Source organism: Brienomyrus brachyistius, unplaced genomic scaffold, assembly GCF_023856365.1.
Source record: "Brienomyrus brachyistius isolate T26 unplaced genomic scaffold, BBRACH_0.4 scaffold65, whole genome shotgun sequence".
Taxonomy (NCBI): Eukaryota; Metazoa; Chordata; class Actinopteri; order Osteoglossiformes; family Mormyridae; genus Brienomyrus; species Brienomyrus brachyistius.
The window spans coordinates 1,538,569-1,564,573 of record NW_026042340.1 but is presented as its reverse complement, the minus strand read 5'-3'; the positions used below and the strand labels follow the sequence as shown (position 1 = coordinate 1,564,573).

Sequence of the window (26,005 nt, the reverse complement as noted above, 5' to 3'; positions counted from 1 at the left end):
CTGGATCATCTCTTTGTAGTTCTACACTTACAATCACCAGCAAGGAGTTTGCAGATTGTTGCTGATTTTAATATTCACATGGAAAATGACAGTGATCCTTTAACAACGTCTGCTGCTATCCTAGCCCCCTGCAGGGCCTTGTAGATTAATATCATATCCAGGGTGAAACAATCACAGATTAAGGGGCCTTGATCAAGGGTCCAACAAAGTAGAATCAGTCAGGGCATTCCGGGGATTTGAATCCACAACCTTCTGGTTACTGGTACAGAACCCTAGCCTCAGAGCCACCAGTCTTATGAGCAGAGTTTAAAATCCGGATCACTGTCACTGCCAGTTCCCTGCATTGCAGTTTCTCCCTCTGGCTCGTCTAAGGTCCATTCCTCTGGTGGTTTCGGGATTGGAGGACTGTGGTCATGTGGCACAGGTCTCATTGCTGAAGGCACATTAGGGTATAGTACTTGTTTTTAGCAGGGAAACCAGACACATTATTCAAAGAGAAGTAACAGTCCGTCACATGGTCCTTTTGTTCTCGCCATGTCATCGGGACAGCAAACAACATGGTCTCTCGAGTACCTCTGAGGCAGGGTCTCACACAGACAGCACATGTCACACAACAATGTGAGGCCCCCATTACTTGTCTTGATCGCTGAGTTTACAGCTGTACAAATGATATACTTTCTTCACAGGAGCAGCCATTGAGTATCTCTGAGGCGCAAGTGTATATTCGTAACAAATATAGCAGAATGTATTGCGGCTGTTAAGACATTGATGAGACATATCGACCGACACTAATCATACTGCAAATGTCTATAGCATCTATCTTACTTGTTACATTGCTGCTGAGGCAATGCAATGTTCTGAAACAATACATACACACTTTCAGGTCTATATTACCCCAAAGAGGACTTCTATAGCCTGCTGAGGCAGTGCAATATTCTGAAACAATACATACACACTATCAGGTCTATATTACCCCAAAGAGGACTTCTATAGCCTGCTGAGGCAGTGCAATGTTCTGAAACAATACATACACACTATCAGGTCTATATTAACCCAAAGAGGACTTCTATAGCCTGCTGAGGCAGTGCAATGTTCTGAAACAATACATACACACTATCAGGTCTATATTAAGCCAAAGAGGACGTCTATAGCCTGCTGAGGCAGTGCAATGTTCTGAAACAATACATACACACTATCAGGTCTATATTAACCCAAAGCGGACGTCTATAGCCTGCTGATGCAGTGCAATGTTCTGAAACAATACATACACACTATCAGGTCTATATTAACCCAAAGTGTCCAGCTGGCTCCGGCCTACCCAGGCATGCCTGGGCTGCAAACTTCCACAGAACAGCTTCCAACCTGGCCTGATTCCATGCCTGGACATTCCCAGACTGTACAAAACACTGGTGATGGGTCTCTTAAAGAAACAAAAAATGTTGGACAAAAATATAAGAAAAAACATGACAAAACTGAAGATATCGATGACACGGTAAGTGATGGGCAAATCTGAATGTGATTTTCATGATCAACAGCCAAAAAACTATAAGGAACAGCCAAGTGTTCAAGAAGCAAACACTTTGTTGTGTGATATAATTTCTTTACGTCAAACACAGAAGAAACAAAAGTACTGTTAACTGGTCACAAGGCTGCTTGAAATAACTTTGACAACCTCAACCTCGGTGGTCTTCCTACCGACCTAACACAGTGGTCAGAGATCTGGTTCAGATTTATGTTTCAATCCTCACATAAAAAGAATTACTAGAGCTGCATTCTGTCATCTACGGAACATAGACAGGCTTCGGAAGATGCTCTCCTTTCATGATGCAGAAACACTAATTCATGCCTATATAACTTCCAGACCGGGCTGCTGTAATGCTCTCCTTTCTGGGTGCCCATCTGGATCCTTACATAAACTTCAGCTGGTACAGAATGCAGCAGCCAGAGTTCTTACAAACACAGAAAAAACTGGTCATATTAGCCCTGTTCTATCCTCCCTTCATTGGATTCCAGTTAAGGCTCAGATTGACTACAAAATACTGCTATTAATTTATAAAACACTGAATGGCCTTGCACCAGAATACCTTAGTAATCTGCTGGTCATATACAACCCTCATCGCTTTCTTTGATCTCAAGGAGCAGGATATCTGTTAGTACCAGGATAGAAAGACCTACGGCAGGCTGCAGAGCTTTCTGTTATAGAGCTGCTCAGCTGTGGAATGGTCTTGGGGATTCAGACAGACTCTCAATATTCAAGTTCACACCTCTTTAGCGTATAGGGACTCTAGTTCTAGTTCTAGCTAACTGCTCACTCCCAGTCAGACCTACAGTGTGAGGTGTAGAGCTGGGTGGGGATCGGTGCCATTGGCTTTGGATGAACTGAACTGTCAGTCTGTCACTCTAGCTTCACACCTCCGTGTGGAACTGGAGTGCTGACATTTCAGAGACCCCCCATGCCTGCATTCCCATCTGCCTCTCTCTCCTACTGATGCTGCTATAGCCTTACCTGCCGGAGCTTACATACTGCACTCACCTATCTGTTTATACTGCCTCTAGTCTCCCCTACTTTGGCTAATTGCACATTTTATTTCCCCTAATCCTCCTGGGCTCTGCTGCCTGGAGACCCCAACTTATCAAGATATCCTCTCTACCCTGCTGCCTGCGACGTCTCCACTACCAGTGACGCCCTTCCGGCCTGCTCGCCCATCTGCCTGTGACGCCCTACCCTGTATGCCCTCCTGCAGTACTACTGTTCACCCTGCCATCTGAGAACAGCTCCAGCACCTGCCTGCCATCACCTCTCTACCCCCCGCTTTGTGACTGAAATGTTAAGACTGGAAAAATGTTTATTAGGACTTCTTCATCTTGATCATTTGACTTCCTCTGCCAGTTCCTGGAGGATGGGCCCCCCCTTTGAGTCTGGTTAGGGTTAGGGCTTCCTCTGCTGCCCCCTGGAGGATGGGCTCCCCCTTTTAGTCTGGTTAGGGTTAGGGCTTCCTCTGCCACCCCCTGGAGGATGGCCCCCCCCTTTGAGTCTGGTTAGGGTTAGGGCTTCCTCTGCTGCCCCCTGGAGGATGGGCTCCCCCTTTGAGTCTGGTCCCTCCCAAGGTTTCTTCCTTCTAGGGAGTTTTTCCTTGCCACTGTCGCCTCTGACTTGCTCACTGGGGGCTTTGGGTGGGGATGCTGTAAAGCACTTTGAGGCAATGTAATGTCGTGAAAACACGCTATACCAGGGGTGCCCAATAGGTCGATCGCAATCTACCGGTCGATCACAAAAGTAGCCTGGTCAGATCGTATGGCATATAAAAATAGAGGATGGATGACGCGTTCAGCCACACCAGCTGCTGCCAAACTCCAGCAAGCGGCCGAGTCGCCTGATTAGCCTCCAATTTATTTCTGCTAAACTTAAGAAAGGGTATAAAAATGAATGGGGGAGCTGGACTAAGTAAGAAGCCAAAAACCTACCACTTCCATACGGAATGGGGGGAAGACTGATTTTTTTCCACAATGTCATATTCGAAGTGCGTTTGCCTCATCTGTCGGTGTACCATCGCTATTCCGAAGAAGGGAAAGGGGGAGCGACATTTTCGGACTGTTCATAAAAGCTACGACATTAACTTCCCTCCGAAAAGCGAGCTGAGAAATACAAAGGTGAAGGAACTAAAATCCCAGCTCTATTCAAAAACACTTTATTTGTCCCAAAGGCAAATAAATAAATAATAATAATAATAATAATAATAATAATAATAATAATAATAATAATAATAATAATAATAATAATAATAATAATGAGGGCAGCATGGTGGTGCAGTGGTTAGCACTGTAGCCTCACACCTCTGGGACCTGGGTTCGAGTCTCTCCCTCGTCGTGGGCTTTCCTCTGGGTACTCCGGTTTCCCTCCACAGTCCAAAAACATGCTGAGGCTAATTGGAGTTGCTAAATTGCCCGTAGGGGTGCATGTATGAGTGAATGGTGTGTGAGTGTGCCCTGCGATGGGCTGCCCCCCCCATCCTGGGTTATTCACTGCCTCGTGCCTATTGCTTCCGGGATAGGCTCCGGACCCCCCGCGACCCAGTAGGACAAGTGGTTTGGAAAATGGATGGATGGATGGATGTTAATCTATTACTGCCAGACTAGATGTGTCGTCACATCCTCAGCCAGGAGCAGCTGTGGCCAGCAGAGGCCGCCAGTGAGCAGCCAGAGACAGCAGTCATACAGAAGCTCCCAGCTCTGGGCTCCATCACATGAACACGCCTGCTGACAATAACACTCACATACCACTTATACACCCTGTGGATCTCTTCTTGCCTAAGGCCTAAAACATAACAGACCAAATATGCCAACCTGGGATTACTAACCTGGGATCCTGGGATTGCTGCGAGAGAGTGGTGTTGAGCTGCAGCGATTGTTTTGGGATTGTTTGTGATTGTTTTTGGGGTGTTTGGAATGTATATTCTGAGTGTTTGTGTGCTTTAATTGTTTAGTGGGTGGCTGTGTTATTTCTATTTATTGTTCTTATTTCGGTCGGCGTGACTGCTTGTCTGTCCTGTCTGTTTATTAACAGCGCGATTGTTACGGGCAGTGAGCTGCGTTTTCTGTTCGCGTTTAACTCCGTAACACCGGCGGGGCGTAATAGCTAATAATATCTAACGTCGGTAACGTTACTCAGCGCCAGAAAAGGACAGTTGCTCCTGAGCTTTGCTCGGTCGCCAGTCGGGGCCGGGAGGACATTTTCCACTTTTTTCCCCGCTCCGGCAGTAGCCTGCTGTGAGGAGGGTTTTTGTGGTTTTTCGACCTCCCAAGAGCAACTTCGATTTCGTTTTGTTTTTAGTTCATACTTGGTTCAGGCAGAAGTTCTTTTGGTAAGTAGTAGTAAATTTATCGGATTTAAAATTTTAAATAAAAATAATAATTAAGTTCCGTTTCAACCCAAGTAACTTATTTTAGTGTACTCGGCACTTTATTGCATTTAACGGTACACTAATTAATCTTTAAAGTTAAATACACTATATAAATTTACTGGGCTGGGAGTACGGGGTCATAGTGAGTTAGTTAATTATGGGGCCAGCTCAGTGTTGCGTTTGCGACATGTTTGCCCTTCTGGACGTTAGTGTCCAGTCGGACTTCATCTGCGAGCGAAGTAAGCTAGTGGACTCGCTCATAGTCAAGGTTCGCGACCTTGAGGAGCAGCAGGCTGTCATCCAATGCAACAGTGAGTTAGAGGAGCAAGTTCATACGCCTTTTAGGGAGAAGGTGTGTACGCCACTAGCCGGGAGGGGGGAGAATGAAGAGCAGAGAGGTCGAGAGAGCTGGGTGACCGTAGGTCGTAGACGCAGGAAAGGGCGTACACACGTTGCAGAGTTTGTTAACACCCCTACCAGGGGAGATGCCATTCTTGATCTTGTTCTCTCTAATAACCAGGACAGGATTGGTAAATTAGACGTTTTAGTGATCATAACATGGTCAAATTTGAGGTTAAGTTTAGTGTTCGAAGAGCTAAGTCCAAATCAAAAATATATAATGTTAGGAAGGCTGACTTTAAGTGTATGAGACTAAAACTAGAAACTGTGAACTGGATGGAGTTAAATAACAAAACTGTTGAAGAGGCCTGGGAACTTTTTAAAAGCACATTATTGCAAATGCAAGAGGACTTCATACCCGTTTCCAGCAAGAATAAATCTAGGAAATTGCAACCTAGGTGGTTTACTAGGGAAATAAAGCATAAAGTAAGGAGGAAAAGGGCTTTGTTCCAGCAATGGAAAATAACTGATGATGACAGAATTAAGCAGGAATATCTAAGTCTACAGGCTGAGTTAAAAAAATGATATTAGACGAGCTAAAAGAAATGTCGAAAGGATGGTTGCATTGGAAGCTAAGGATGACGTTAAAAGTTTCTTCCAGTATTTTAACTCTAAAAGAGCTCTAAAACCTGAAATTACTAATCTGCAGTAAGGGTCTTATAATAGTAAACGACATTGATATAGTAAATGAGTTCAATGATAGTTTTGCACGGGTATTCACTGTTGAGGACCTTAGTAATTTACCAGTTATTACCTATCCAGCATTGTCTATAGCTAATATATATATAACTGAAGCAGATGTTTTGCAAAGCCTAGCTAAGCTCAAAATAAATAAATCACAGGGCCCTGATGGCATCTTACCTATAGTGTTAAAAGAGATGAGGGATATTATTTGCCGACCCTTAACTTTACTGTTTCAAAAATCCTTATCTGAAGGTGTGGTACCTTCTGATTGGAAGCACGCCTTCATAATGCCTATTTTCAAAAAAGGGGATAGAAGTAATTTGTCTAACTATAGGCCAATCAGTCTAACTTGTATAACTGGTAAAGTTATGGAGGCTATAATCAAAGAGAAAATGGTAGATTACCTGGACTCCAATAACATTTTGCGGGATAGCCAGCATGGATTTAGGAGAGGTAGATCCTGTTTAACAAATCTGTTGGAGGTTTTGAGGAAGCTACTCAGGAAGTTGATGATAAGAAGGCCTATGATGTCATCTACTAGATTTCCAAAAGGCTTTTGATGTTGTCCCCCACAAGAGGGTCCTACTTAAACTCAAAGCGACAGGTATTTTAGGTACCGTAGCGACCTGGATTGATAACTGGTTAACAGATAGGAAACAGCGAGTAGTTATAAGAGGCACAATGTCACAGTGGGCCTGCATTCATAGTGGGGTACCACAGGGTTCGATTTTAGGACCACTATTGTTCCTAATTTACATAAATGATATGGATACCAATATATACAGCAAACTGGTGAAATTTGCAGATGACACCAAGGTGGGTGGTGTAGCAGATACTGAATTAGCGGCTCAGCAGCTACAGCGGGATCTTGATTTAATTAGTGACTGGGCCGATACCTGGCAGATGAAATTTAATGTCAATAAATGTAAGGTACTCCATCTAGGGAGCAGAAATATAAAGTACAGGTATTTCATGGGTGTCACTGAAATAAAGGTAGCTGATCATGAGAAAGACCTTGGTGTGTATGCTGATGCTTCCATGTCCCATTCTCGCCAGTGTGGGGAAGCAATAAAAAAGGCCAATAGGACGTTGGGGTATATCTCCAGGTGTGTAGAGTTTAAGTCAAGGGAGGTAATGCTAAGATTATACAATTCCTTGGTGAGACCTCACCTAGAATATTGTGTGCAGGTTTGGTCACCATATCTTAAAAAGGACATTGTGGCCTTAGAAAAGGTGCAGCGTAGGGCCACAAAAATGATTCCTGGTCTTAGAGGAATGTCATACGAGGAACGGTTACTTGAGCTAAATCTGTTCAGTCTCAAGCAAAGGAGACTGAGGGGGGACATGATCCAGGTATATAAGATTCTAACAGGTTTGGATGCTGTTCAACCAAATAGTTACTTCAGCATTAGTTTAAATACACGAACTCGTGGCCATAGGTGGAAATTAGCGGGAGAACATTTCAAGCTGGATTTAAGGAAGCACTTCTTTACACAGCGTGTAGTCAGAGTATGGAATAGCCTTCCTGATAATGTAGTGCAAGCTGAATCCTTGGGTTCCTTTAAATCAGAGCTAGATAAGATTTTAACAACTCTGAGCTATTAGTTAAGTTCTCCCCAAGCAAGCTTGATGGGCCGAATGGCCTCCTCTCGTTTGTATAGTTCTTATGTTCTTATAAAGAGCCCTCACTGCTTCTATAGCAGGTTAGGATGCTGTGCCTGTGATCAGAAGGCAGACTGGATGGGAACAGAAATGTCACTTTTTTGTTTGTTACTACATCATTACCTTCAGTCATTATAAAGTCTGCGGTCTGGATTATCAAACAAACATCACAGTTATTAATCCAAGAGGAGAAATAAATAATATATATGATACATATCAAACAATATTCATGTATTACTGCCAGACCTGACATGATTTCCCATCCCCACGTCACTTACAGAGCCGTCCTGGAGTTCTTGACCACAGGCAGCAGCCTCCAGTGCTCTTTATCTGATCTGATGAATTTCTTCGGATCAAACACATCCAGCTCCTCATCTGACATCAGCATCACAAAGGCCAGAGCTGAGTACTGTGCAGGTGAGAGGTCTTCTGCTGAAAGGCTTCCTGAATTCAGGTATCTTTGTACTTCCTCTACTAGAGAATTGTCACCCAGCTCAGACAAACAGTGGAACAGGTTGATGGTCCTTTCTGGAGATAATTTCCTCTGTATTTTCTTCTTGATGTATTTGGCTGTTTCTGTAATATTATGTGAGCTGGTTACTGTCTGTCCCAGTAGTTTTTGTAATAGAGTCTTACTGGAGTCTGTTGAGAGGCCCAGGAGGAAGCGGAGGTAGAGGTCCAAGTGTCCATTCTTGCTCTCTAATGCCTGATCCACTGCAGTCTTCAGCAGTTTAGCTGATGAGTTTGACAGAAACACGTATAAAGCAGCGAGATACTCCTGGATGCTCAGATGCACAAAGCAGTACACCTTCTCCTCATACAGCCCATATTCCTCTTTAAAGACTTCTGTGCACACTCCAGAGTAAACTGAAGCTTCAGTGACATCAATGCCATTCTTTGTCAGATCTTCCTCATAAAATATGAGATTGCCTTTCTCAAGGTTGTCAAAAGCCAGTTTACCAAGTTTCAAAAGGAATTCCTTGCTGTATTCCTTAAGTTTGGTTTCATAGTTTTTCATATACTTGTCATTTTTTAAACATGACTGATAGATCAGGAAGTGTGTGTACATTTCAGTGAGAGTCCTTGGAATTTCTCCCCTGTCAGTCTCACTAAAAAGCCTCTTAAGCACAGTGGCTGAAATCCAGCAGAACACAGGTATGTGGCACATGATGAAGAGGCTCCTTGATGATTTCACATGTGTGATAATCCTGCTGGCCAGGCTCTGATCACTGAATCTCCTCCTGAAATACTCCTCCTTCTGGGCATCACTGAACCCTCGTATCTCTGTCACCCGGTGGACACACTCAGGAGGTATCTGATTGGCTGCTGCCGGCCGGGAGGTTATCCAGAGGAGAGCGGATGGAAGCAGATTCCCCTTAATGAGGTTAGTCAACAGCACATCCAGTGACGTTTTCTTTGTTACATCAAACCAGCTCTCATTGTTCTGAAAATCTAGAGGAAGGCGACACTCATCCAGACCATCAAAGATGAACAAGACTTTGTACCTAAACAGCTCAGTGGATTGAAATGATTTCAGTTCCGGGACAAAGCGGTGAAGCAGTTCAATCAGACTGTATTCATCCTTAATCAAATTCAGGTTCCGGAAAGGAAGAGCAAATATGAAGTGAACATCCTGGTTTGCTTTTCCTTCTGCCCAGTCGAGAATAAATTTCTGTACAGAGACTGTTTTCCCGATACCTGCCACCCCTTTAGTGAGTACAGTTCTGATAGGTGTCTCACGCTCACGTAAGGGTTTAAATATATCATTGCACTTGACTGTAGTATCTTCTGTTCGCCTTTTCTTGGATGCTGTTTCAATCTGTCTCACTTCATGTTCATCATTGACTCCTCCAGTCACACCTTCAGTTATGTAGAGTTCTGTGTAAATCTCACTGAGAAGTGTTGGCTGTCCTCCCTTAGCTTTCCCTTCAAATACACACTCAAACTGCTTCTTAAGTTTACGTTTGATTTCCTGCTGATATTGCAGCATGAGTCCTGAAAAGAAATGAGAGGAAATTCAAAACATACATGGGTGTATTGCATGATTTCTGCAAATACAGGGATGTCTTCAGGAAAGTTTTCAAATGGCTCACACACTGTGACATACATGTTATGATAATTTTATACCAACATGAAGACCATTCAAACATCCTTTTCTCTGCCCAAAACTTTTAAACAGTGCTGTACATGTACAGAATGTTATGAGGCTCTTACTCTTCTCCGGCACGTCAGCGAGATCATTTTGCTCCATGGTCCTCAGGATGTACAGTGTGTTCGGATCATTGTCCTCCTCCAGCTGAGGCTCAGAGCATTCTGGGTAATTCTGATCTAGGTACCTCACACAATTCTTCAGCTCATCCTTGGGGAACTAAAATAAAGTCACAGTTAATTATTGCTACCTGCACTGAACCTTTTCAAAGTTTCACTTGTGAATCATAGTTTTAAATATATTTCCTTTAACATGAAGAATTTCTTATTATACAGCTATAAAATATAAGCTAATTAACACAACAACTAAGAAAATATATATCTGCAATAGATACAAACCTTCAGTATGGATGATAAACCCGATTTATCATGTACATCTGAACTGCATTCTTCCATTTGGTCTCTGTGAATAAGGCAGAAACATAAAGACCTCAATTCATCTACACAAATGTATCAGAAAGGCTGAAAATCTCCCCATTAAAATTGCTGTTACTGCAGATAAAAAATAACCTTGTGGTATATTAGTCTGGAAAGATGTATCTGCCATGTTAAGCTTTATTCACTGGGGCAGCTTCCTAATTTTCTCATGACAGCAGAAGAGAACCAGTGACATCAGGCTCCAGCACACAGAGACACAGCAGGCAGGAAGGACAGTTTTCTATGCAGCCCTTTGTACCCAGTGACATCAGGCTCCAGCACACAGAGACACAGCAGGCAGGAAGGACAGTTTCCTATGCAGCCCTTTGTACCCAGTGACATCAGGCTCCAGACCTCCTGTTCTCACGTTTCCTGCCAAAATCTTCTTGACTATTAATGAATATAAAGAGCTAAATAAAACCCTGGTACGGTAATAAGAAGCCCACTTCCAGCATGCTGTCTGGGAGCGAGCACACAGCTTCCCATGCAGCTGGTCAACAGTGAAACCCCCCCCCCGGATAAGGCTGTGCTTTGCTTATAAATAGAGTGGCCTGCTCTGCGAGTGACTGGCCCCCCTGCTTCTGTACCCGCTGGTCTCCAGGCCCCCACTTTTGTCTGTCAGCAGTGAGGGAAAACATACACACAGCTGTCCGTGAACTCAAGTCCTGTGGCCTGTACTACGAAGCGGGGTTACTGGCTTATCGGGGAAACTTGTCGGATTTAAGGTACCATAGGTTAAATGTACTTCATATACGTTCACTTACATTTTGCCCAGACTACCTTAAATTTGACAAGTTACCCCGATAAGCCAGTAACTCCACTTCGTAGTACAGGCCCCTGGTGATGCTGCCTCAAACCTTCAAAACATTCTTATCCCATCAGGTTATGAGGGGGATGTGCTGACCGGGGACTGGGGGAAGCGTGAGAGCAGGTGAGAGGGGGAGCGAGGAGCATGAGGGGAGGCAGGTCTCTCAGCTTACACCACCCAACTGTCGGGGCCCAGCGCCCCCCAGTGTCCATTACCACAGGCGCAACCCAAGACAAGCACAGTATCTGCCGGTGCTATAGCGCCCCCCGGTGTCCATTACCACAGGCGCAGCCCAAGACAAGCACAGTATCTGCCGGTGCTATAGCGCCCCCCGGTGTCCATTACCACAGGCGCAGCCCAAGACAAGCACAGTATCTGCCGGTGCTATAGCGCCCCCCGGTGTCCATTACCACAGGCGCACCCCAAGGCAAGCACAGTATCTGCGGGTGCTATAGCGCCCCCCGGTGTCCATTACCACAGGCGCAACCCAAGACAAGCACAGTATCTGCGGGTGCTATAGCGCCCCCCGGTGTCCATTACCACAGGCGCAACCCAAGACAAGCACAGTATCTGCCGGAGCTATAGAGAGATCAGCACAAGTCATACGTAAGAAAGTAGAGCTTTACTGTCATCCAAAACAAAAAGTATACAGTGAGACGGAATATCGTTCTCCATGAGCATAAGTGTAACATAAAACACAACAGCACAGACAGATCACAATGAGGGTGAGAGGGGTAATAATTTACACTACACCTATATACATATATCTGAATGTACATTTATATAGAGAAGACATGAATAGAAAGACAGTACAATGACATGAAGAATACAGTATGAAAGCAGTATGAATGTACATATATACAGGGTAAGTAAAGGGAGCAGGTTATATTGTGCAAATTAAGAGAAGTTGTGCAAGAATGCAATACGTGTGTAAAAGTCCAGGTATGCATAGATGTAGACATATTCATATAAAAGCAGCCATAACGGGATCAAAATGAATAAATATAAAGTGTTACATAGAACAGCGCAGGGTGTGCAGTACAGAGTCAAGTGTGTGTGTGTGTGTGTGTATGGGGGGGGGGGCGGTGTGCTGTTCGGGAGCCGGACTGCTTGGGGAAAGAAGCTATTGCACAGTCATGCAGACCTGCTCCTACTGCACAGTCATGCAGACCTGCTCCTATCGCACAGTCATGAAGACCTGCTCCTATTGCACGGTCGTGCAGACCTGCTCCTACTGCACAGTCGTGCAGACCTGCTCCTACTGCACGGTCATGCAGACCTGCTCCTATTGCACGGTCGTGCAGACCTGCTCCTATCGCACGGTCATGCAGACCTGCTCCTATCGCACAGTCGTGCAGACCTGCTCCTATCGCACAGTCGTGCAGACCTGCTCCTATCGCACGGTCATGCAGACCTGCTGCTATTGCACGGTCATGCAGACCTGCTCCTGATGCTGCAGAATCTTCTTCTGGATGGAAGAGGGATAAACGGTTCCTGGGTGGGATGGTACCGGTCAGTCACAATGCTGGTGGCCTTACAGATGCAGCGGGAAGTGTAAGTGTCCTGCAGGCTGGACAGAGAGCTGCCGGTGATGCGCTCAGCGGAATGAACAATCCTCTGAAAGGCTCTGTGGTCGGAGGCGTGGCAGTTTCCATACCAGACTGTAATAGAACTGGATAGAATGCTCTGGATGGTGCCCCTGTAGAAGGTGGTGAGGATGGGTTTGGGGAGATGTACCTTCTTCAGTCTCCTCAGAAAGTGCAGGCACTCCTGAGCTCTTTTGGTGAGGAAACTGGTGCTGCTGGTCCAGGAAAGGTCGTCTGTGATGGGAACACCAAGGAATTTGGTGCCCTTCACTTACTCCACTGCGATATTCAGCGGAGGATGGTCAGTCTTGGTCTTTCTGAAGTCGATAATCAGCTCTTTTGTTTTGTCAACATTAAGAGTCAGATTAATTCATTGTGTCCATACCCTAGAAAAATGGCGGCGCGTGCGTCATGCGAGGCTCAGCGTCTCTTCAGATTTTGCAAAATAGCAGTTATATTCCTGCTCATTTCGGGTCTGTTCGTTCAGAACAGCTTCGCTTTTACATCTTACACCCGACAAGAGCTTTTGGATATAGATTTGCACAACTCCGACTGTTTTATCAGTAGCCTTCGTCTCATCCCTGAGATAAGAAGAACACCCGACGCTTTGCAGGCTACTCGGCCGACCGGAAGTGCTCGAAGATGGCGCAGAGACCGTAAACAAAGGCGGGGGAAACGCGGAGGACTAACAGCTAAGCTAAGGCTATCACCACATCGGCTTTCCTTACCCACTATTTTCCTCACTAATGTGCGGTCCCTGGTGAACAAAATGGATGAGTTACGACTTTGGATCACCGACAACAGGAGACTTATGGACTGTAACATCCTAATATTTACGGAAACATGGCTACACAGCGGTATACCTCACGATGCTATTGAGCTAGTCGGACGCCAAACTCTCCGGGCGGACAGAACAGCTGATGTTTCCGGTAAGACAAGAGGCGGAGGATTGTGCATTTATGTTAACAAGGCTTGGTGTACGAACTCTGTCATTGTTGGAAAACATTGCTCAGCTGACCTTGAGTATCTCATGGTTAAGTGTAGACCATTCTATATGCCGAGGGAGTTCACCTCCACTATAATAACAGCTGCTTATATCCCACCGGATGCTAATGCTAAGCTTGCTATGAAAGAACTATATGCAGCCATTAGCAAACAACAATCTGCTCACCCCGAGGCTGCATTTATTGTAGCAGGGGATTTCAACCACTCCAACCTAAAGACAGTGCTACCTAAATTTCACCAACATGTATCCTGCCATACCAGAGGGGATAAAACTTTGGATCATGTTTATACAAACATTGCTACACCCCTCCCCCACCTGGGACAGTCAGATCACCTTTCTTTGTTTCTCACCCCCAAGTACTCACCACTCATCAACCGTGTGAAACCAACAGTAAAGACCATCAAAGTGTGGCCAGCGGGGGTAGACTCTGCACTCCAGGACAGGTTTAAGGACACGGACTGGAGCATGTTTGCCTCTCAGGCCACCTTCGACTCGTATATAAACATTGACTGTTACACACACTCAGTACTGGAATACATCAGCACCACAATTGACAGTGTTACTACAAAGAAGCAGATCACAACGTATCCAAATCAGAAACCATGGATGAACAGGGAAGTGCGACTTCTGCTAAAGGCACGTAACAAAGCTTTCAGATCAGGTGACGCACAGGCCTACAGTACATCCAGGGCAGAACTGAAGAGGGGCATCAACAAGGCCAAGCTTAGCTACAAACTGAAGGTGGAGGAGCACTTTGTCAACTCTGACCCCCGTCGCATGTGGCTGGGCATCCAGGCCATCTCTGACTACAAGCCTAGCACTTCCACACAGACAGCCATGAACGTGTCCTCCCTTAATGAGCTGAATGACTTCTACGCTCGTTTTGACAAGGACAATAAGGAAAAGTCCACCATAACCCTACACTCTGATGACTGCCATACCCTCACACTCACCCACACAGAGGTACATGATGCACTGAGCCGTATCAATGCTCGTAAGGCTGCTGGCCCTGACGGTATTCCTGGACGTGTGCTTAGGGCATGTGCTGAACAGCTTACAGGGGTCTTTACAGACATTTTCAACCTGTCCCTTGCCCAGGCAGCAGTACCAGCATGCTTCAAAACCACCTCCATAGTGCCAGTGCCGAAACACTCATCACCGATGTGCCTGAACGACTACCGCCCTGTAGCACTCACGCCTATAGCTATGAAGTGCTTTGAGCGACTGGTCCTGTCACACCTCAAGACATGCCTGCCCCCCACACTAGATCCTCACCAATTTGCCTACCGAAGCAATAGAAGTACAGAGGATGCTGTATCCACAGCGCTTCACTGTGTACTCTCACACCTGGACAATAAGAACACTTATGCAAGAATGCTGTTTGTTGACTTCAGCTCAGCATTCAATACAGTCATCCCTTCCAAGTTGATCACTAAACTTGGGGATCTTGGTATTAACAATTCTATCTGTAATTGGATCACGGACTTCCTGACCGACAGACCCCAGCATGTCAGGTTAGGCCATAACTGCTCTACTACCATTACACTCAGCACTGGTGTTCCACAGGGCTGTGTGCTGAGCCCATTCCTCTACTCCCTTTTCACCCATGACTGCAGGCCTATGTATGGATCCAACTCCATCATCAAGTTTGCAGATGACACCACGGTGATCGGTCTCATCAGTGACAACGATGGGTCTGGCTACAGGGAAGAGGTAAAACACCTATCTGCATGGTGCGCTGATAATAACCTGCTCCTGAATACCTCCAAAACCAAGGAGCTCATTGTGGACTTCAGGAAGGAGAAGAGAGATACCCACCACCCCATCCACATCAATGGCATGGCTGTTGAACGGGTTCCCAGCTTCAAATTCCTGGGGACACACATCTCAGAGAACCTGTCCTGGACAACCAACACCTCCAGCCTGGTCAAGAAGGCCCATCAGCGCCTCTTCTTCTTGAGGACACTGAAAAAGAACCAACTGTCTGCTGACATACTGGGCAACTTCTACCGCTGTGCGATAGAAAGCATCCTGACCAACTGTATTACAGCATGGTATGGGAATTGTACTGTGGCTGACCGCAAGGCACTGCAGTGGGTGGTAAAAACCGCCCAACGAATCATAGGGACTCCAATTCCTGCCATTGAGGATGTCCACAAGAAGAGATGTCTACACCGAGCACGCAACATCCTTAAGGACTCCTCTCATCCAGCCAACAAACTCTTCCAGCTCCTCCCCTCCAGAAGGCGCTACCAGCAGGTTCAGGAACAGCTTTTTCCCCACAGCGGTCACACTACTGAACTCAGTCCCCCGCTAAACACACAACACACCTGTACATTGCACATCTGTGTATGTGTGTGTATATATATATATATATATATATATATATATATATATATATATTATAGCACTCTTAGTATTACGGCACATACATAGTGAATCTGTATATCTGTATATTGTACATCTGTGTATATATACAGTCAGGTCCATAAATATTGGGACATCAACACAATTCTAATCTTTTTGGCTCTATACACCACCACAATCGATTTGAAGTGAAACGAACAAGATGTGCTTTAACTGCAGACGTTCAGCTTTAATTTGAGGGTACTTACATACAAATCAGGTGAACGGTGTAGGAATTACAGCAGTTTGTATATCTGCCACCCACTTTTTAAGGGACCAAAAGTAATGGGACAATTGGCTGCTCAGCTGTTCCATGGCCAAGTGTGTGTCATTCCCTCATTATTTAATTTACAAGGAGCAGATAAAAGGTCTAGAGTTCATTTCAAGTGTGCTATTTGCATTTGGAATCCATTGCTGTCAACTCTCAATATGAGATGCAGAGAGCTGTCACTATCAGTGAAGCAAGCCGTCATTAGGCTGGAAAAATAAAAACAAACCCATCAGAGAGATAGCAAATACATTAGGTGTGGCCAAATCAACTGTTTGGAACATTCTTAAAAAGAAAGATCGCACCGGTGAGCTCAGCAACATCAAGAGTTGCAAGACCACGGAAAACAACTGTGGTGGATGACCGAAGAAATCTTTCCCTGGTGAAGAAAAACCCCTTCAGAACAGATGGCCAGATCAAGAACACTCTCCAGGAAGTAGGTGTATGTGTGTCAAGGTCAACAATCAAGAGAAGACTTCACCAGAGTGAATACAGAGGGTTCAACTAAAGATGTAAACCATTGGTGAGCCTCAAAAACAGGAAGGCCAGATTAGAGTTTGCCAAACAACATCTAAAAAAGCCTTTACAGTTCTGGAACAACATCCTATGGACAGATGAGACAAAGATCAACTTGTACCAGAGTGATGGGAAGAGAAGAGTATGGAGAAGGAAAGGAACTGCTCACGATCCAAAACATACCACATCATCAGTGAAGTATGGTGGTGGTAGTGTCATGGCGTGGGCATGTATGGCTGCCACTGGAACTGGTTCCCTTGTATTTATTGATGATGTGCCTGCTGACAAAAGCAGCAGGATGAATTCTGAAGTGTTTCGGGCAATATTATCTGCTCACATTCAGCCAAATGCTTCAGAACTCATTGGACGGTGCTTCATAGTGCAGATGGACAATGACCTGAAGCATACTGCGAAAGCAACCAAAGAGTTTTTAAGGCAAAGAAGTGGAATATTATGCAATGGCCAAGTCAATCACCTGACCTGAATCCGATTGAGCGTGTATTTCACTTGCTAAAGACAAAACTGAAGGGGAAATGCCCCAAGAACAAGCAGGGATGCAACCCAGCGTTTGATGATGCCTGTGCATTCCGGACTTCAGGCTGTAATTGACTGCAAAGGATTTGCAACCAAGTATTAAAAAGTGAAAGTTTGATTTATGATTGTTAATTTGTCCCATTACTTTTGGTCCCTTAAAAAGTGGGTGGCAGATATACAAACTGCTGTCATTCCTACACCGTTCACCTGATTTGTATGTATATACCCTCAAATTAAAGCTGAAAGTCTGCAGTTAAAGCACATCTTGTTCATTCCATTTCAAATTCATTGAGGTGGTGTATAGAGCCAAAAAGATTAGAATTGTGTCGATGTCCCAATATTTATGGACCTGACTGTATATTATAGTACCTATAGTATCTCAGCACATACATAGCGCATCTGTATATATCTGTATATTGTACATTGTACATACACGTATATTGTACATCTATATATTTGCCATCCGCATTTTTTTTTAACATTTGTATATCTATCTATATATCTATTCCCACCTTCGCTGTGCTCTTAACTGTACATACTGCATTTAACTGTACATACTGCATTTAACCATACATATCACATACTATATTTATTGCACTTGCTGCTCTTTGCACTTGTGATTAGATGCTAAACTGAATCTTGTTGCCCCTGTATTTATACATGTGTAATGACAATAAAATTGAATCTAATCTAATCTAAATTGTCCTTGCACCAGACTGCCAGCTGCTGTACCTCTTCCCTGTATGCTGTCTCATCATTGTTCTTAATGAGTCCCACAACAGTGGTGTCGTCCGCAAATTTAATGAGGTGATTTGTGCTGGAGCTGGAGGTGCAGTTGTGTCTCAGGTGCGTGAAGAGAAACGGACTCAACACACACCCATGGGCAGCGTCTGTGTTCAGCGTGATTGTGTTGGAGCTGATGGTGCCGTTCTGGAATGTCTAGGGCTTTCCAGTAAGGAAGTCCAGAATCCAGTTGCAGGTGGAGGTGTTCAGTCCGAGCAGGTCCAACTTGGCGATCAGCTGCTGAGAGATGATACTGTTGAATTCTGAGCTGAAGTCGATGAACAGCATCTTCATGTAGGTGTTTCAGTGTTCCAGGTGTGACAGGGACAGGTGAAGTGCAAGTAAGATTGCATCATCTGTTGATCTGTTCATGCAGTACACAAACTGCAGTGGATCTAGCATGAGGGGGAGCTGGTTCTTGATGTGGCTCAGGACCAGTCGCGCAAAGCACTTCGTAGCGATTGGAGTAAGTACTACTGGGCGGTAGTCGTTGTGCTCTGACGGTGGCCTTCTCTGGAACAGGTCTGATGGTGGTGGTCTTGAAGCACTGCGGGATGACAGCTTGCTTCAGGGAGGTGTTGAAGATGTCCACAAGGACATCGGCTAGCCGGTCAGATCAGGCTCTGAGCACATGTCTGGGTACGTTGTCGGGTCCAGCAGCTTTCCGTGGGGTGACTCTAGCGAGGGTCGTTCTTACGCTGGCTGCAGACAGGAACAGCACTCAGTCGTCTGGTGGGAGTGCGGTCTTCCATGCTGGCTTGGTGTTCTGGATCTCAAACCTGCCGTAGAAGTGGTTGAGTGCATCTGAAAGAGAGGCATCAGTTTCACACACACGTGGCGGGGTCTTGAAGTCAGTGATGGCTTGGATACCCTGCCACATGCGTCGTGCGTCTCTTGAATAGGTGAAGTGTCTCTTGATATTCTTCCTGTATTCCCTTTTTACCAGCTTCGTGTCCCGGGAGAGGTTCATTCTTGCTCTTTTGAGCACCACAGCGTATTTTCCTCTGAAAGCAGCATTCCGTGTTTTCAGCAGTTTATGCACTTCTGCTGTAAACCTTCTGCAATGTATTTGTCAATGTATCCCATCACTGTCTCAGCATATTCGTTAATGTCTGTGTGCTGGCCGGTGGATCCTGCTTCTCTGAAGATGCTCCAGTCTTGCAGGGCTTCAGTCGCTCCCTCCGGCCATGTTCTGACCTTCTTTGTTACAGGTTTTACGCTTTTCAGCAGTGGGCTGTATGCTGGAGTGAGCATTACTGTAGTGTGGTCTGGACGTCCAAGGTGGGGGTGGGGGGCTGCTCTGTATGCAGCTTCAGTGTTCGTGGAAACCAAGTCCAGTATATTAGCTCCTCTGGTTGGGAACTTGGAGTTTGGGTAAAACAGACTTTAAATTTGCTTCATTAAAGTCCCCGGGGATGATGAGGTGGAGAGGTTGCAGGTCGCTGATGGCTTCGTACAGCTCGCGTCGCGCCTCCTTAGCATTAGCATCGGGGGGAATGTACACCACCACAATAACAATGACGCTGAACTCCCACAGCGAATAATAAGGTCTGCACTTCACTACCACAAATTCCATCAGCGATGAACAGTGATTGGTGATCATACCTGTGTTTCCACACCATTCTGTGTTGTTGTAAACACATCAGCTTTTCCGGATTTGCCGGCGTCTCGGTCTGCACGGATAGCATGTAGCCCCCTTAGCTGAATAGCCACTTCGGGGATGTTGTCGTTCAGCCAGGTTTCCGTAAATATGAAAACACTGCAGTCCTTCATGTCGCGATGTGCAGCTCTCTCTAGTCGGATGTGGTCGAGTTTATTTTCCAGCGAACGGACGTTTGCCAGAATGATGGATGGCACCGCTGGTTTGGTTGGATTAGCCTTTAGCTTAGCCCGGATGCCTCCGCGCTTTCTGGGTGAATTTACACCGCTTGAGGAGTCTCTTTACTGGGATGGGTGCTGCAGCCGATTCAGGGGCAGGAACAGGCCGAGCTCGCAGAACAGGCCGAAATCGCGGAACAGGCCGAAATCGCGGAACAGGCCAAGCTCGCGGAACCCCTCTGTTAGCGCGTTTTCGGCTAAGTTATCTTTAAATCTTTCTTTGATTTCCAGATGAGCACAGCGGTTGTATGTGCGTCTTTTTGCGTCTTTCACACACATGTTCTGATAGCAGAAGACTACAAATACAGACATTAACAACAAAACAAATGCACACTATGAGATCCGGAGTAGCCGCTGTGTCCTTCCGCGCCGCCATCTTCAGTAATCTATGTACACACTATGACACAGGCCACAACTCTGCCAGGGGCTGACCTGACCTCTTATCTGCAGCTCAATGGCTGACTCCAGGTCAGAGTTCTGACTCATGCGGCCCCCTCCATCCGCTTCCTAGTACCGGATGCTAGTGAACGCCATCACTGCCTCAGCCAGAACACTCTGGGTCTCTCTCTTCCGCCATAACACTGTGGGTCACACCCCACTGTCATAATATTGTGTGAATTGATTATTTTACTCTAAAAGCAGCTTGATTGGTCCCTACTCATCACATGACCCATACCTGATTTAAACATGCTAGTTATAGCCTATCATTGTCCGATTGGTCACCTGGTCACCCTACACTTTTCACTCAGAATCAAGATCGTGATTTTCACTCATGATTCTGATATGATACTGATTAAGATTATTATTGTTGTTGTTGTTAAAATAATAATAATAATAATAATAATAAATGTGAGTTATGAAGATGGAACAAACAATATGTAGAGATGCGCATTATATCAGTTAACATATTGCAATTAACCAATATTCATTAAAGATCACGAAACTGGCATCAGCCTGACCTTTCAGTCTTGGCTGGTATTACTGGTCAATGTTTAAACTTAGTGTTCAAAGTTAGTAGCAGCAGACTTAAAGACACAGTGTAATGTTATCTGACAAGTTAGCTAGCTATCATTAATGCCCTGTGTCTAAATGACAGAGAAGGTAATAATAGGAAACATTGGAAAATAATACAAGCTCTTGAATGACCACAGTGTAGCAGTAGCTGTGATATAAGAACAAGGTTCCCCACTATTCTGAACTATTTACTGTAACATGCCAGTCAGCGTATGCAGGACGGGGGCCAGTGAGCCTGATGTTAATCCTGGCCCACTGTCCTTGCTGAGGACCCAGGGGGCCTTGATGCTCAGCTCACAGCTTAATCTCTGAAATGTCCCTGTTTTAAGCTGGCACTGTACACACCAAGGAGCATGGCATGTACCAAGTGCCCCAAGTGGCAGCCGTGTACCAAATGCCCCAAGTGTCCAGCGTGTACCGAATGCCCCAAGTGACCGGCGTGTACCGAATGCCCCAAGTGACCGGCGTGTACCGAGTGCCCCAGGCGGCCGGCGTGTACCGAGTGCCCCAGGTGGCCGGCGTGTACCGAGTGCCCCAGGCGGCCAGAGTGTACCGAACACCCCAGGTGGCCGGCGTGTACCGAGTGCCCCAGGTGGCCGGCGTGTACCGAACACCCCAGGTGGCCAGCGTGTACCGAGTGCCCCAAGTGTCCAGCGTGTACCGAATGCCCCAAGTGACCGGCGTGTACCGAGTGCCCCAGGCGGCCGGCGTGTACCGAGTGCCCAAGGTGGCCGGCGTGTACCGAACACCCCAGGTGGCCAGCGTGTACCGAGTGCCCCAGGTGGCCGGCGTGTACCGAACACCCCAGGTGGCCAGCGTGTACCGAGTGCCCCAAGTGTCCAGCGTGTACCGAATGCCCCAAGTGACCGGCGTGTACCGAGTGCCCCAGGCGGCCGGCGTGTACCGAGTGCCCAAGGTGGCCGGCGTGTACCGAACACCCCAGGTGGCCAGCGTGTACCGAGTGCCCCAGGCGGCCAGCGTGTACCGAACACCCCAGGTGGCCGGCGTGTACCGAGTGCCCCAGGTGTACCGAACACCCCAGGTGGCCAGCGTGTACCGAGTGCCCCAGGCGGCCAGCGTGTACCGAACACCCCAGGTGGCCGGCGTGTACCGAGTGCCCCAGGTGGCCGGCGTGTACCGAACACCCCAGGTGGCCGGCGTGTACCGAGTGCCCCAGGCGGCCGGCGTGTACCGAGTGCCCCAGGTGGTCGGCGAGTACCGAACACCCCAGGTGGCCAGCGTGTACCGAGTGCCCCAAGCGGCCAGCGTGTACCGAACACCCCAGGTGGCCGGCGTGTACCGAGTGCCCCAGGTGGCCGGCGTGTACCGAACACCCCAGGTGGCCGGCGTGTACCGAGTGCCCCAGGCGGCCAGCGTGTACTGAGCGCCCCAGGTGGCCAGCGTGTACCAAATGCCCCAGGTGGCCGGCTTGTACTGAATACCCCAAGTGGCCGGCATTTACAGAGTGCCCCAGGTGGCCGGCGTGTACAGAATACCCCAGGTAGCCGGCGTGTACCGAGTGCCCAAGGCGGCTGGCGTGTACCGAGTGCCCCAGGTGACCAGCTTGCACTCTATATGCTGGGGGGGCTGAGGACCCTGGGAGTTAATGCTCGCCATACAGTATATGGAAGGGGTTCCAGGGGCCCAAGTGGTCAGCATGAGCTCTATATGCTGGGGCCCTCATAGTAAATTTGCCCCATTGGCCTGGCCTATAACCCAGCTGAGGCTCCAGGGGGCGCTATCTTGGAGCGCCTTCAGCCATCGGCTCATTCCCCCACCGTGAGCTAAGAAGCACTACTGGGGATCTTTCCTGCCTCAGGTTTTACAGTAATCCTCATCCATTTACATCAGATGTCATTTATATCGAATAGAGACAAAGCTATTGTTTAAATTCTCAAAGGTGATGGAATTTATTAAAGGTAAACATTGATGCATTTATTGTTAGTGTTTTTTCTCATACCTTGTATGTCACTGTGCCATATGACTGAGAGTCTGAGTGTTTTAAACAGTGTTTGTTTAAATGCACATTTACCTTTGATCTGTAGGAAAAGGTCCCTCTTTGAAGGTGGCTTGGTGCTCCATTGACCAGTCACTCTTCATGGAAACACAGCTGGGTACAGGGGAGTCTGCTCTCTCCATCAGGACACTGTGGGCAGTGAGAGGAAACAAACCCTCATGGTATAAATATAATTCATACAATGGGGACGGCATCACACTGCTGGGTACAGGGGAGTCTGCTCTCTCCATCAGGACACTGTGTGCAGTGAGAGGAAACAAACCCTCATGGTATAAATATAATTCATACAATGGGGACGGCATCACACTGCTGGGTACAGGGGAGTCTGCTCTCTTCATCAGGACACTGTGGGCAGCAAGAGGAAACAAACCCTCATGGTATAAATATAATTCATACAATGGGGACGGCATCTCACTGCTGGGTACAGGGGAGTCTGCTCTCTTCATCAGGACCCTGTGGGCGGTGAGAGGAAACAAACCCTCATGGTATAAATATAATTCATACAATGGGGACGGCATCACACTGCTGGGTACAGGGGAGTCTGCTCTCTTCATCAGGACACTGTGCGCAGCGAGAGGAAACAAACCCTCATGGTATAAATATAATTCATACAATGGGGACGGCATCACACTGCTGGGTACAGGGGAGTCTGCTCTCTCCATCAGGACACTGTGGGTAGTGAGAGGAAACAAACCCTCATGATATGAATATAATTCATACAATGGGGACGGCATCACACTGCTGGGTACAGGGGAGTCTGCTCTCTCCATCAGGACACTGTGGGCAGTGAGAGGAAACAAACCCTCATGGTATGAATATAATTCATACAATGGGGACGGCATCACACTGCTGGGTACAGGGGAGTCTGCTCTCTCCATCAGGACACTGTGGGCAGTGAGAGGAAACAAACCCTCATGGTATAAATATAATTCATACAATGGGGACGGCATCACACTGCTGGGTACAGGGGAGTCTGCTCTCTCCATCAGGACACTGTGGGCAGTGAGAGGAAACAAACCCTCATGGTATAAATATAATTCATACAATGGGGACGGCATCACACTGCTGGGTACAGGGGAGTCTGCTCTCTCCATCAGGACACTGTGTGCAGTGAGAGGAAACAAACCCTCATGGTATCAATATAATTCATACAATGGGGACGGCATCACACTGCTGGGTACAGGGGAGTCTGCTCTCTTCATCAGGACACTGTGGGCAGCAAGAGGAAACAAACCCTCATGGTATAAATATAATTCATACAATGGGGACGGCATCACACTGCTGGGTACAGGGGAGTCTGCTCTCTTCATCAGGACACTGTGGGCAGTGAGAGGAAACAAACCCTCATGGTATGAATATAATTCATACAATGGGGACGGCATCACACTGCTGGGTACAGGGGAGTCTGCTCTCTTCATCAGGACACTGTGCGCAGCGAGAGGAAACAAACCCTCATGGTATAAATATAATTCATACAATGGGGACGGCATCACACTGCTGGGTACAGGGGAGTCTGCTCTCTCCATCAGGACACTGTGGGTAGTGAGAGGAAACAAACCCTCATGATATGAATATAATTCATACAATGGGGACGGCATCACACTGCTGGGTACAGGGGAGTCTGCTCTCTTCATCAGGACACTGTGGGCAGTGAGAGGAAACAAACCCTCATGGTATAAATATAATTCATACAATGGGGACGGCATCACACTGCTGGGTACAGGGGAGTCTGCTCTCTCCATCAGGACACTGTGTGCAGTGAGAGGAAACAGACCCTCATGGTATAAATATAATTCATACAATGGGGACGGCATCACACTGCTGGGTACAGGGGAGTCTGCTCTCTTCATCAGGACACTGTGGGCAGTGAGAGGAAACAAACCCTCATGGTATAAATATAATTCATACAATGGGGACGGCATCACACTGCTGGGTACAGGGGAGTCTGCTCTCTTCATCAGGACACTGTGCGCAGCGAGAGGAAACAAACCCTCATGGTATAAATATAATTCATACAATGGGGATGGCATCACACTGCTGGGTACAGGGGAGTCTGCTCTCTCCATCAGGACACTGTGGGTAGTGAGAGGAAACAAACCCTCATGATATGAATATAATTCATACAATGGGGACGGCATCACACTGCTGGGTACAGGGGAGTCTGTTCTCTTCATCAGGACACTGTGGGCAGTGAGAGGAAACAAACCCTCATGGTATAAATATAATTCATACAATGGGGACGGCATCACACTGCTGGGTACAGGGGAGTCTGCTCTCTCCATCAGGACACTGTGGGTAGTGAGAGGAAACAAACCCTCATGATATGAATATAATTCATACAGTGGGGACGGCATCACACTGCTGGGTACAGGGGAGTCTGCTCTCTCCATCAGGACACTGTGGGCAGTGAGAGGAAACAAACCCTCATGGTATAAATATAATTCATACAATGGGGACACCATCACACTGCTGTTTATCCTTCTGCTCTGCCTTCATGTACATTGATATGCTGTGAAGCTCTTGATGCAAACAGACTTATTTACAGTCAGCTTCAATGTGAAATAAATTCTCGCCTGAAAATTAGATTCCTATAAGAAAGGTTTAGTTTTATTGTTCAAAACCTCCATAATTAGACTTGAATGATGCTGCTTTTTACCGGTATATTTATTTGTTTGTTTGTTTATTTTTGTTATGTGGCCATTTTGTATGGGAGGGATGGTCTGCTGCTGGCCTCTAGTATAAAATAACTGGCTGATTGTGGAAGAAAAATGTGAATAAAGAAGATGACAAGGTCTTATTATGAAGCTACCTGTATTACAGTGCTGCCCACTGAGCAGCCCTAGCTAGGAGCTCAGGTTACTTTATGTTATGGCCTGACTATAGACCCAGAGAGACATGCATGCTAGTGGGCTGTAACA

The 26,005-nt window shown here is 46.6% G+C and overlaps 2 protein-coding genes across 15 annotated transcripts in view; one reads left to right on the top strand and one right to left on the bottom strand.

Moving 5' to 3' along the window:
* LOC125725351 (RAB11-binding protein RELCH homolog) overlaps positions 1 to 26,005 on the top strand; it is a 181,042-nt gene that overhangs the window by 55,202 nt on the left and 99,835 nt on the right. The window lies entirely within an intron of this gene.
* Positions 1 to 26,005, bottom strand: part of LOC125725333 (NACHT, LRR and PYD domains-containing protein 12-like) — a 70,010-nt gene that overhangs the window by 32,056 nt on the left and 11,949 nt on the right. For 12 of the 14 annotated variants that reach the window (XR_007387440.1, XR_007387439.1, XM_049002178.1 and 9 more), the window contains 4 exons: positions 23,103 to 23,216; positions 10,194 to 10,257; positions 9,861 to 10,014; positions 7,925 to 9,641 (listed from right to left, as the gene is read on the bottom strand). Coding sequence is in view for 12 of the 14 variants with exons in the window: in XM_049002178.1 (XP_048858135.1) it covers positions 7,925 to 9,641; positions 9,861 to 10,014; positions 10,194 to 10,257; positions 23,103 to 23,216 (2,049 nt within the window). In the remaining 2 variants the exon portion in view is untranslated. The remainder of the gene's footprint in view (positions 1 to 7,924; positions 9,642 to 9,860; positions 10,015 to 10,193; positions 10,258 to 23,102; positions 23,217 to 26,005) is intronic. The other 2 variants (XM_049002182.1, XM_049002187.1) reach the window with 1 other exon arrangement.